The following is a 14,051-nucleotide window of genomic DNA, read 5'->3' as shown; positions in this document are numbered from 1 at the left end:
AGTGTGTGCATTAGCTTTCTGAAACAGTTCTTTTGCTGGCTGGCTTTCTTGTACCTTCCTAGCTAGTAGGTCTTCATCGTTGCTATGGTACCCCCGGAGTTCTGCCACAGATTTTTATTACTTGTACCCACTCCACCACCATCAAGCTTGGAAGTTACAACTGGTGGCAGTTTGCCGTGTGTGTGTGTGTGTGTGTGTGTGTGTGTGTGTGTGTGTGTGTGTGTGTGTCTGTGTGTGTGTGTGTGTGTGTGTGTGTGTCTGTGTCTGTGTGTCTGTGTGTGTGTAACCAGCCAAAGTAGGGACAGGCCAGCAGACTTGGACTAATTCTTCCAGTATTCTTGAGAGGGAAAGAAGAGACACATTTGCAAGAGTTCCTAAACCTTTTGGACTTGGGACAATGCTTAAGTGTTTAATTGATTTTGCATCCTTGATTCTTTCCTCTTAATAGTAGTATGCAGAAAATGTTGGTTTTTAAAAAAATTAAACAATAGCTTTTAGATCTATTATATTTTATTGCTTTCTCATGTGCTATCTCACAAGATGCTCTCAGCACAACAATGAGATAGGCAGGGAAATTATTATTCCTATTTATAGATGAAGAAACTGGGTCTTAGAAAAGGTAAATGATTTGGCCACATCCCTATGACTACTAAGAATCAGGCCAAGACTATAACCCAAGTCTTTACTCCTTGTCTAGTACTCTTTGGAGAGTTTTTATGCTGTCATTAGCCCAGGGTAGGTTATAAAACTAGAATTGAGAAATTACTGCTCTAATTTCTAATTCTCCAGCCCTACCTTCCTCCTTGCAAACTATGATCAAGTATTTAGCAACTCTGTATTTCATCTAAACCCTTCTTTATTTTGTGTTGCTCTTCCCCCACCCTTTTATAAGGCTCTAGAATTTAGAGCTTGAATTGGAATTAGAAATCAAGGCCCAAAGAAGAATAGACATTTTCCCAAGGTAGCAAGAAGCAATCAAATTTGGAATCCATGTCCTTTGATTCTAAATCGTTCTTTCTACTATGGCAGTTTTCTTCTTGTTCCAGTTCTAAGAAGTTCCAGCTTTGTAAATTCAAGGCAGTTTTCAAGATGCCTTCTAAGAAAAGTGTCATAATGACACATTATGAATTGAATTTCAGTTCTGTGGTCCAGGATTCCAGATTGGTAACAAACACTATTGAGCCCACACAGACAATGTCTGGTTCTACATCTGAGAAGAAAATTAATGCTCTCCTGGGGGATACAAACTCTTTTAGCCAACAAAGGAATCCTGCAAACACTGGACAGTGTACACTGACGTGAGACTTTACAAAGGGGCTTTCAATGAGCTCCCTTTTTACTATGAGGTGTCAATATTAAGCCCCCTGCAAACAACTAAGGCATCTGAAGGAGCAGAAGACTTAATTATCAGTAGTGACATGCCCCTGTGGCTTGGTATCAGCAAAGGTGAATGTCCTCAAAAAGGTCACACGGTGTATGGAATAACAGCCACAGAGGAAGTCTGTCCAAAGGACCAGGCCAGGTGAACGTTGTTTTCCTGAACTTAATTATCAAAGCTGCCTGAAAGACAATTCTGAAAGCAGACATGGACTGAAGGTCTGAAGGCTGGAAATTTGGTTAAATGAGCTTGCCTGCTGGAAACGTTCAGCCTCAGAAAAATGTAAAATTGGAAACAACAGAGGTTGTGATCAACTCTTCAGGCTGATGGCATTACATACCCTTTAGAGATGCAGTAAAGGAGCCAAGTGGTTAAGTAGTTAGACTGCTCTACCCTATGATGTAATTCCATTGTTTTCTGCTAAAACTCTCCCAAGAAAGATGTAGCGGCTAGTTCTACAGGGCACTACAGCAGACAAAGGCTTCGAGAATGTCCTTGCTTCACTGGGTCATACACTTTTGTCCACTTATAGTTATACATCGCTGCTTCATACTTGAAATAATAACTGTAACTGGTCAGGGCTGAAGGGACTAACTTGTGAGTCACAGCTCTTTCCCCACTGAGAAGATGGGAAGAGTGTTCTGGGTCAGCAACAGCCAAATTGCAACTCTATGTCTGAGGTTCAAGCTGGACCTGAAATCTTTTTAAGACTCTCCTCTATCTATCTGATTCTGAAATCTTTTCCAACAAAAGAGCATCCAGTTCTCAAATGATACATCCCAAATGATGTTTTCCAAAAGTCTATGACTATTGTAGAAACTCTGTTTCAGAATATTCTTAACATCTATCTTCTGCCCTCCATATTTAAGGTTGCAAAAGTTCTACTTGTCTCATCAAGAATGAACATGGATATGTCCAAAACCACAGGTGTTGGTACGCTATGGGGAAAAACACTGTTCCAACCAGGTGCAGTTTCATTTCTGGTTGGTCCAATGGTGCTACTTCAGTCATTACATATAGCAATTCTGGCATGACTTCATCAAAGAAAACTGTGATTTGTCAAAATTCACAAGAGTTTACAAAAGAAAGAAACAAGAAAAGACATAGCACAACTTCATTTTATGGGTAGGGAGACTGAGGTCTTGAGAGCTTAAATAGATTTTTCAAGATCACATAGCTAGTTAATGACAGAGTCAGAACCTAGTCTCCTAATTCCTTAACCAAAGCCTTTTCCCTCTATACCACGCGACCTCCTGGATTCTTAGGAAAGCATAGAAACGTGACATTCATAACATTTTGTTTTAGAAAGGCGTAGTTAAGTCAGTCTAGCAAATCATACATAGAATTGTTGTTATGCAATACTCTTCTTAAAATATACCAAAATGGGGAAGGGGAATTTTATTTTGGTTTGTAGCATTTAGAGTTGTTCCTTTCCCCTATAATTTCTGTGATGCACTGCCCTTTTCACCAGAAGCATCCTGTGACATTTTCTAAAAATGGCTATAACCAAACTGCAGACTTCCAAATACACTTAATACGATAACAACAAAAACAGGCAATTCTCAAACTCAAAAACTGAAGCAATCAAAGATTGATAAAATACTAAAAACCATCAGACTGAAAGTCTGGAAAGGCATTATAATATCTAAAGTATCAAGAGGGGTGAGATTGGGAAAAAGAAAACACTTCAAAAGCCAAAATCTTCTCCGATCAGAAAAGACCAAAGAAGCATTCAACAAACAGGAACTGGAAAGGTAAAGAGTTTCATTAACAAAGATAGGCAAGGATGCATTCCTTTAATACTTAAAAGGAAAAAAAATAGAAATGTTTCCAAAGCTGTTTTTAATTTTGAGAAATTATCCAATGTAATTCTGCTTCCAAATGGATATTATTAATATTTCTATGTGAGGGTAAAGGCAGTTTGGGAAATGAAGAAAGGGATGAAAAGATGAGGCATCAACTAGCATTCATCTATATGGTAGGGGGCACCACTTCAATATAAAAATTTAATTTTATCACTCAGAAGCTGAACTGATAACTAATATTTCATTAAATGTGGTTTCATTACAAAACAAGTAACAGCAGTCCTAAGTTAGTTTACATAATGTAGCAATTTACTTAATAGGCCTAATACAAATTCAATTTGGTCATTAAAAGAAAAGGGGTTTTAATCTCTTAACATCTTTCTTGCTTAATGATCATCCATTCTTTTGCATGCAGTTCACAATAATCCATGAAGACAAAACAGAGACTCTAGCACCAGAAATATACTTATTACAGCTTTTTAAAAAAGAAAATACATTAATATGCTTTACTCACCATTCCATGATTCAGCCAAGCAGGAATAAAATTATCAAGTAATTTTGGGTAAACCATCTCTCTATCATACATGTAGATGCTCCAAAACGCAGTCACCACAAACTAGGAAAGAATAAAAAAAATACTTTAGTACAAGCTATAGACCTCAACCAATTTCAGCAAACACACATAAACATAACACTGTGAGGGCACAAGGGGAAACAAAGGTAGGATGCCTTTCTTCATGAAGCTTTCCTTCTAATGGGAGAGGTCAGATACAGAGATACCTTTAATACAAAATAACATACAATGATACAATATAAAGTAACAGAACATAAGAAAAGTGCAGAATGAAATAATGTTTGAGGTGCCTGAAAAAAAGTCGCTGTAAATGGGTGGGATTAGAGAAGGTTTCAGAAAGGAGGTGGTATTTGTGCTGGGTTTAACATTGCTGTGATATAGACTTTGCTACTACCAGCAATACAATGATTCAGGACAATCCTGAGGGATTTAGGACAAAGAATGCTATCCACCTCCAAAGAATAGTTGGTATCAGAATGCAGAAGAAAGCATATAGTTTCTCACTTGTTTATTTTTTTTTGTCTTGTAAGATTATTCACTTACAAAAATGGAAATATGTTTTACGTGATGATATCTGCATAACTCAGAAAAAATAGGATACATAGTTGGCTAATGCAGGAATTGGTTTTGCTTAACTATGTGCATTTATAACAAGTTTTGTTTTTCCTCCTTTCTCAAAGACAAAGATAATTTGGAACTGAAAATAAAATTAAAGTGAATTTTTAAAGGATATGCGGACAGAGAGGAGCAAGAGTACATTCCAAGAATAGTGTGAACAAAGAGTGTGGTTTACTTTAGCTGGAACTTAGTGGGTATGGTGGAAGATATGAGATAATAGGGGTAAAGGGAAGCTTTAGACCAGTGGTTCTCAACCTGTGGGTCATGACCCCGGGGGGGGGTTCCAATGACCAAAACACAGGGGTCGCCTAAAGCCACCAGAAAATACATATTTCCGATGGCTTTAGCCGCTGAGACATCATGCTACTTTACAGCAAGATCTCAGAAAGAACGGGGACCCTGCTGCCCACACATTGTACTAATATTAATTACCTATCAGCAGCCCTCCCCTTATGAGGGGCGATGGATTTACCCTGTTGCTTGGAGACTGGACTCAAACAGAAACTCAGAGAGAGCACCCGGGCGCTGGCTCCAGAGGGGTTAAGAACGAGTCCTGGAGCGGATAACGGAGTCGAGTAACCCCAGCAAAGTGAAGCCTCAGCTAGAGCTGGAGGGAGACGACAGGAAGAAGAAGGCAGCGTCTGCGGATCTCCTCTCCAGGCAGGACTTACCTCTCGCCCCAGCGCTCAGGCTGCCTCCTGCTGGATTAATATTTCTCAACATATAATTAAATATTGTTTTTGTGATTAATCACTAGTTTAAATTATGTTTGATTTGTAGCAATGAGAATACATAATGCATATCAGGTATTTACATTCTGAAGTAGCCACCAAAATAATTTTTTGGTTTGGGGTCACCGCAACATGAGGAACTGTATTGTGGGGTCACAGCATTAGAAAGGTTGAGAACCACTGCTTTAGACTGAAAGAATGAGTCTCTTGCATGAAGTTTAAAGACAAGTTGATAACAGTGCAGCTCAGTGGCTCAGTGGATTGAGACCCAGGCTTAAAGAAGGAAGGACCTGGGTTCAAATGTGGCCTCAGACACTTCTTAGCTGTGTGACCTTGGGTAAGTCACTTACACTCTTTTCCTAGCCCTTACCACACTTCTGCCTTAGAACCAATACATAATAATGATTCTAAGACAGAAGGTAAGGGTTTAAAAAAAAAAGACTAGTTTATAGGCAAACAGAACCACTGAAGATCTTTGAATGTATGTCATGACTATACCTATAGTTAAGGAAAGAGAGATGCAGGAAAGAGGAAAATTTGTTAGGAGGCTCTCATAATAGTATAGGCAAGTAGTGACAAGCGTTTCTATGAAGATAGCAGTGGCAGCAGGAACAAAGTCAATGAGATATTGTGAATGATATGTTACAGATACAGAATTTGTTAATTAAATCTGAAGGAAGAATAAACAAAGTTTCAAGTTTGGAAACATAGGAGATTAAGCAAATGAGGATGCCACTTTCTGGTTCTAATAGATCTGGAAAGTTTTCATTTATGATTTCTTGAAATGTAATTTCAAGCATGACCTGGAAAAAAAAAACAAATTTAGAGGGAAAGATATTCTTTTTCTTTTTGCAAATATTTATTTTGTTCTAATATTTCCTGCTATCTCAAGGAATCACATGTCATTTTGGTTCATTCTAGTTTTCAAAGAGTGTTACACTCAACTAATATATGCCATTTTCTCTTCTCAGACAATCATTTTCATTCTGTTTTTTTCTTAAAGAGGTTTTTATTTTACTTTTTATTTCTTGCTTTATTTCTTCTTATATAATCATATAGTCCTCATGGAAAATCCATTTATTCTTTTGAGTTTCTTCTTGAGCTATTATAATAGTTATTATCTTCTTTTAGAATAGATGTGGGTATTTCTGGATCTACAGTTGTTTTAAAATACTGGTTAGGATTTTCTTAATTACCTCATATCTCTAGCCTTAGTGACTGAATTGGGACTTTGCATCAGAGCCAGTCTCTATATCTTCTTGCCTCTCACTGTTCTTGAACTGAGTTACTTTGGTTCTTTCATTGATCCTTACCTCCAAGCTTAGACCTCTCTGGATCTTTGAGATTTAGAGCACTAAATCATTAAGATACTCTATGGCTTCTCAGGATAGTGGGATAGAGACATAGGAACCAACAACACAAAACAAGGAGTGGACTTCCGGTTAAGATGGCGGCTTAGAGAAAGCTAAAGCTCAGATCTCCGGAAAACCCTTCCCGACCGATCTCAAACCAAAAGCTCCTAAGGCTCCGAAATTCAAAACGATCAACAGCACAGACCCTGGGAACCCTCCTCCTGGACCTGGACCCGGTTCAAAAGGTACGGCTCCCCTCAAAAGCCAGAACCCGAGATCACTCGGACCTCAGGGGTAAGAGCGCAGAGTCCAAGGCTCCCGGAAGCCGCAGCCCCGCCGGGCTCAGAGAGCAGAACCCTCAGGGCCTTCTACCCGAGTCCGGGTGAAAGTTACTGCCTGGGGCTTCCGCTGCAGAGAGCTGGTCGAAACAACAGCAACCCTCAGGGCGGGCAAGACAGCCTCACCGGCTGGATCCTGCTATCCAAGTCTCAGTGAAAGTCCTAGCCCTTGGAGCTTGGGAAAGCTGCAGCCCATCCCCCCTGCAGGCCGACGAAACAGCCTCACGGCCAGTGATTCTGAAGGCAACTTCCGGAAAGCGAGCTGGGGGGAGAGTGTGGCCTCGTGGTCCGACCCTTCCATTCCAGTTCCAGTGAGGCATATTCAGTTTAACCCAGGGAAAGCTCATAGAACCATCTGCCCAGGACTAAAGCCTCTGATCACCAGACAGAGATAAGAAAAGCTAATCCTCCACATTCAGAGATGGCAGCAAACTCCACAGAAGCACAGAAGCCCCAAAATACCAAGAAAAATAAGAAGAAAGGGGCGACTTTGGACACATTCTATGGAGCCAAAATACAAAATACAGAGCAGATAGAAGAAGATATACAAGAAAATTCTCCAAAATCTTCCAAAGGAAATAGAAACTCTCCACAAACCCATGAAGAATTTGAATCAGAAATGACCAAAAAGATGGAAGCCCTTTGGGAGGAAAAGTGGGAAATAATGCAAAAGAAATTCATGCATCTACAAAACCAGTTTGACCAAACTGTAAAAGAAAACCAGGCTTTAAAGCAAGAACTAATAAAGCAAAGCCAAAACACCAAGAAATTAGAAGAGAACATAAAATATCTCACCGACAAGGTGATAGATCTGGAAAATAGAGGGAGAAGAGAAAATTTAAGAATAATTGGACTCCCAGAAAAGCCAGAAATAAACACCAAACTGGACATGGTGATACAAGATATAATCAAAGAAAATTGCCCAGAGATTCTAGAACAAGGGGGCAATACAGCCACTGACAGAGCTCACAGAACACCTTCTACACTAAACCCCCAAAAGACAACTCCCAGGAATGTAATTGCCAAATTCCAAAGCTATCAAACAAAAGAAAAAATCCTACAGGAAGCCAGAAAAAGACAATTTAGATATAAAGGAATACCAATCAGGGTCACACAAGACCTTGCAAGTTCTACTCTGAATGATCGTAAGGCATGGAACATGATCTTCAGAAAGGCAAGAGAGCTGGGTCTCCAACCAAGAATCAGCTACCCAGCAAAACTGACTATATACTTCCAAGGGAAAGTATGGGCATTCAACAAAATAGAAGACTTCCAACTTTTTGCAAAGAAAAGACCAGAGCTCTGTGGAAAGTTTCATACCGAAAATCAAAGAGCAAGGAATACCTGAAAAGGTAAATATTAAGGAAAGGGGAAAAATGTTATCTTCTTCTTTTACTCAAACTCTCTTCTATAAGGACTACATTTATATCAATCTATGTATACTAACATATGGGGAAAATGTAATGTATAAATAGGGGGTAAAGAAAGACCAAATAGAATAATGGTTCTCACACAAAGATTCACATGGGAAGGGGAGGGGAAGAAAACTCCTATAAGAAGGAGAGGAAGAGAGGGGGGGAGTTACTTAAACCTCAATCTCAGGGAAATCAACTCTGAGAGGGAAAAACATCCAGATCCATTGGGATCTTGAATTCTATCTTACCCAACAAGGGTAAGGAGAAGGGAAAACCAAGGGGGGGAAGGGGAGAGGGAGAACAAAAAGGGAGGGAAAGAGAGGGGGGAGGGGGAGGAAAGAAAAAGGGAGGGACTAAAAAGGGAAACATCAAGGGAGGGGACAAGGGGCACTGATTCAAAGTAAATCACTGGACTAAAAGGTAGAGCCGAAGAAGAAAAGGTTAGAATTAGGGAAGGCAATCAAAATGCCAGGGAGTCCACAAATGACAATCATAACTTTGAACGTGAATGGGATGAACTCACCCATAAAACGTAGACGAATAGCAGAATGGATTAGAATCCAAAACCCTACCATATGTTGTCTTCAAGAAACACACATGAGGCGGGTTGACACCCACAAGGTCAGAATTAAAGGATGGAGTAAGACCTTCTGGGCCTCAACTGACAGAAAGAAGGCAGGAGTGGTAATCATGATATCTGATAAAGCCAATGCAAAAATAGACCTGATCAAAAAGGATAGGGAAGGTAATTATATTTTGTTAAAAGGGACTCTAGACAACGAGGAAATATCATTAATCAACATGTATGCACCAAATAATATAGCACCCAAATTTCTAATGGAGAAACTAGGAGAATTGAAGGAAGAAATAGACAATAAAACCATACTAGTGGGAGACTTAAACCAACCATTATCAAATTTAGATAAATCAAATCAAAAAATAAATAAGAAAGAGGTAAAAGAAGTGAACGAAATCTTAGAAAAATTAGAATTAATAGACATATGGAGAAAAATAAATAGGGATAAAAAGGAATACACTTTCTTCTCAGCACCACATGGCACATTCACAAAAATTGACCATACATTAGGTCACAGAAACATAGCACACAAATGCAAAAAAGCAGAAATAATGAATGCAGCCTTCTCAGATCACAAGGCAATAAAAATAATGATTAGTAATGGTACATGGAAAACCAAATCTAAAACCAATTGGAAATTAAACAATATGATACTCCAAAACCGTTTAGTTAAAGAAGAAATCATAGAAACAATTAATAATTTCATCAAGGAAAATGACAATGGCGAAACATCCTTTCAAACCTTTTGGGATGCAGCCAAAGCGGTAATCAGAGGCAAATTCATATCCCTGAAAGCTTATATTAACAAACAAGGGAGAGCAGAGATCAATCAATTGGAAATGCAATTGAAAAAACTCGAAAACGATCAAATTAAAAACCCCCAGCAGAAAACCAAATTAGAAATCCTAAAAATTAAGGGAGAAATTAATAAAATCGAAAGTGATAGAACTATTGATTTAATAAATAAGACAAGAAGCTGGTACTTTGAAAAAACAAACAAAATAGACAAAGTACTGGTCAATCTAATTAAAAAAAGGAAGGAAGAAAAGCAAATTCACAGCATTAAAGATGAAAAGGGGGACAGCACCTCCAATGAGGAGGAAATTAAGGCAATCATTAGAAATTACTTTGCCCAATTATATGGCAACAAATACACCAATTTAGGAGAAATGGATGAATATATACAAAAATACAAACTGCCTAGACTAACAGAAGAGGAAATAGAATTCTTAAATAATCCCATATCAGAAATTGAAATCCATCAAGCCATCAAAGAACTTCCTAAGAAAAAATCCCCAGGGCCTGATGGATTCACCTGTGAATTCTATCAAACATTCAGAGAACAGTTAACCCCAATACTATACAAACTATTTGACATAATAAGCAAAGAGGGAGTTCTACCAAACTCCTTTTACGACACAAACATGGTACTGATTCCAAAACCAGGCAGGTCAAAAACAGAGAAAGAAAACTATAGGCCAATCTCCCTAATGAATATAGATGCAAAAATCTTAAATAGGATACTAGCAAAAAGACTCCAGCAAGTGATCAGAAGGATCATTCACCATGATCAAGTAGGATTCATACCAGGGATGCAGGGCTGGTTCAATATTAGGAAAACCATCCACATAATTGACCACATCAACAAGCAAACTAGCAAGAACCACATGATTATCTCAATAGATGCAGAAAAAGCCTTTGATAAAATACAACACCCATTCCTATTAAAAACACTAGAAAGCATAGGAATAGAAGGGTCATTCCTAAAAATAATAAACAGTATATATCTAAAACCAACAGCTAATATCATCTGCAATGGGGATAAACTAGATGCATTCCCAATAAGATCAGGGGTGAAACAAGGATGCCCATTATCACCCCTACTATTTGACATTGTACTAGAAACACTAGCAGTAGCAATTAGAGAAGATAAAGAAATTGAAGGCATCAAAATAGGCAAGGAGGAGACCAAGTTATCACTCTTTGCGGATGACATGATGGTCTACTTAAAGAATCCTAGAGATTCAACCAAAAAGCTAATTGAAATAATCAACAACTTTAGCAAAGTTGCAGGATACAAAATAAACCCACATAAATCATCAGCTTTTCTATATATCTCCAACACAGCTCAGCAGCAAGAACTAGAAAGAGAAATCCCATTCAAAATCACCTTAGACAAAATAAAATACCTAGGAATCTATCTCCCAAGACAAACACAGGAACTATATGAACACAACTACAAAACACTCGCCACACAACTAAAACTAGACCTGAACAAATGGAAAAACATTAACTGCTCATGGATAGGACGAGCCAATATAATAAAAATGAACATCCTACCCAAACTTATTTATCTATTTAGTGCCATACCCATTGAACTACCAAAATACTTCTTCACTGATTTAGAAAAAACCATAACAAAGTTCATTTGGAAGAACAAAAGATCAAGGATATCCAGGGAAATAATGAAAAAAAACACATACGATGGGGGCCTTGCAGTCCCTGACCTAAAACTATATTACAAAGCAGCAGTCATCAAAACAATTTGGTACTGGCTAAGAAACAGAAAGGAAGATCAGTGGAATAGACTGGGGGAAAGCGACCTCAGCAAGACAGTATACGATAAACCCAAAGATCCCAGCTTTTGGGACAAAAATCCACTATTCGATAAAAACTGCTGGGAAAATTGGAAGACAGTGTGGGAGAGACTAGGAATAGATCAACACCTCACACCCTACACCAAGATAAATTCAAAATGGGTGAGTGACTTAAACATAAAGAAGGAAACCATAAGTAAATTGGGTAAACACAGAATAGTATACATGTCAGACCTTTGGGAGGGGAAAGGCTTTAAAACCAAGCAAGATATAGAAAGAATCACAAAATGTAAAATAAATAATTTTGACTACATCAAACTAAAAAGCTTTTGTACAAACAAAACCAATATAACTAAAATCAGAAGGGAAACAACAAATTGGGAAAAAATCTTCATAGAAACCTCTGACAAAGGTTTAATTACTCATATTTATAATGAGCTAAATCAATTGTACAAAAAATCAAGCCATTCTCCAATTGATAAATGGGCAAGGGAAATGGATAGGCAGTTCTCAGATAAAGAAATCAAAACTATTAACAAGCACATGAGGAAGTGCTCTACATCTCTTATAATCAGAGAGATGCAAATCAAAACAACTCTGAGGTATCACCTCACACCTAGCAGATTGGCTAACATTACAGCAAAGGAAAGTAATGAATGCTGGAGGGGATGTGGCAAAGTAGGGACATTAATTCATTGCTGGTGGAGCTGTGAACTGATCCAACCATTCTGGAGGGCAATTTGGAACTATGCCCAAAGGGCGACAAAAGAATATCTACCCTTTGACCCAGCCATAGCACTGCTGGGTCTGTACCCCAAAGAGATAATGGACAAAAAGACTTGTACAAAAATATTCATAGCTGCGCTCTTTGTGGTGGCCCAAAACTGGAAAACGAGGGGATGCCCATCAATTGGGGAATGGCTGAACAAACTGTGGTATATGTTGGTGATGGAATACTATTGTGCTCAAAGGAATAATAAAGTGGAGAAGTTCCATGGAGACTGGAACAACCTCCAGGAAGTGATGCAGAGCGAGAGGAGCAGAACCAGGAGAACATTGTACACAGAGACTAATACACTGTGGTATAATCGAACGTAATGGACTTCTCCATTAGTGGCGGTGTAATGTCCCTGAACAACTTGCAGGGATCCAGGAGAAAAAAACACCATTCATAAGCAAAGGATAAACTATGGGAGTGGAAACACCGAGGAAAAGCAACTGCCTGAATACAGAGGTTGAGGGGACATGACAGAGGACAGACTCTAAATGAACACTCTAGTGCAAATACTATCAACAAAGCAATGGGTTCAAATCAAGAAAACATCTAATGCCCAGTGGACTTACGCGTCGGCTATGGGGGGTGGGGGGGAGGAAAAGAAAATGATCTTTAACGAATAATGCTTGGAAATGATCAAATAAAATATATTTAAAAAAAAACAAGGAGTGATAGCTAATATATTAGATAATTATATCAAAAATTATATATGCATAGGCCCAAATAAATAAAATGAAATTTAATAGGGCTAAATGTAGTCTTACATCTGAGTTTTTTAAAAATCAACTTTATTTGTGTTTTTTTAAATAGGAAAAGATTTAATTGGACCAAAGCTTTTTAATGTGGGATCCACAGGCCTCTAAGTATAGATTTCAGGGAATCTAGTACTTTAGATGGGGGGTGGGTTATATGTTTATTTTTACTAACATTTCACTAGAATTTAAAGTATTTCCTTCCATTTCTTGAAAAATATTCTTATGTGAAGTACATTGCCTTTACCAATGGGGTCTGTGACACAAAACAGGTTAAGAATTCCTGGGCTTGACAGATGTTGATCTAGAAAAGTACAAGATGATGGGGAAGAATGTTTAAATAGCAGTTTCCCTGAAAGAGATCTGGGGGTTTGGGCTCAATATGCATCAACACAATGAAATGGCAGCTAAGAGAGCTATTGTAATCTGAGGCTGCATTAAACAAAAGAGGTCATAATCCAATTTTGTTCTAGCCTTGTCAAACCAAATCTGGAATTCAATTCCGGATGCCACATGTCAGGAAGGGCACTGATAAATTAGGGAGTGAAGAATTGTCCAGGGTCCTAAGTTAATGTTATATAAGAACCAATTGACAGATGGAATAAAATACTGGCCCAAGTAAAATAAAGTGAAACTTAATAAAGATAAATGTAACACATAGAGGACATTTGGCCTATAGAGGGAATATTCTATAGCCTATATTCAAAAGGAACAGACAACTGTCTTCAAATATTTCAAGGGCTTGCTCATGGAAGAGGGATTTACCCTTTTCTTCTTGGTCTTAAAGAGCTAAAGTAGGAGCAATGAGGGGAAGTTGCAAAGAAATTAATGAGAGCTTGGTATAAGTAAAAATTTCCTAATAATTTGAAGTAAAAGTAAAATGGATTACCTAAAATGTAGTTTCCCTCTCACTGGTAATCCTCCATCAAAAACTATTTGTTATAGAAGGGATGGCTTGTGAGATCCCTTTTCAGATTCTATGAAAAGTTAAGTCAAGTTAGACCAGAGGTAGGCCTATTGTTCAAAGACTGAATCCCAGCCTCTGCCTTTTTTTGTATAGCTTGAGTTAAACGTGGTTTTTATATTTTAAAATATAATTAAATCACTAAAAACAATAAGAACCATGCTTAATTCTTTGG

General features: G+C 38.1%; 1 protein-coding gene across 2 annotated transcripts in view; it reads right to left on the bottom strand.

The window, feature by feature from the left end:
• AIG1 (androgen induced 1) overlaps positions 1–14,051 on the bottom strand; it is a 307,398-nt gene that overhangs the window by 174,361 nt on the left and 118,986 nt on the right. For both annotated transcript variants that reach the window (XM_001370501.4, XM_056818883.1), the window contains exon 3: positions 3,698–3,799. In XM_001370501.4, coding sequence (XP_001370538.1) covers positions 3,698–3,799 — 102 coding nt within the window. The remainder of the gene's footprint in view (positions 1–3,697; positions 3,800–14,051) is intronic.

This window comes from Monodelphis domestica, chromosome 2 (assembly GCF_027887165.1).
Source record: "Monodelphis domestica isolate mMonDom1 chromosome 2, mMonDom1.pri, whole genome shotgun sequence".
Lineage (NCBI taxonomy): Eukaryota > Metazoa > Chordata > Mammalia > Didelphimorphia > Didelphidae > Monodelphis > Monodelphis domestica.
The sequence above is the reverse complement of the archived record's forward strand: the minus strand, read 5'-3'. Positions and strand labels throughout refer to the sequence as shown.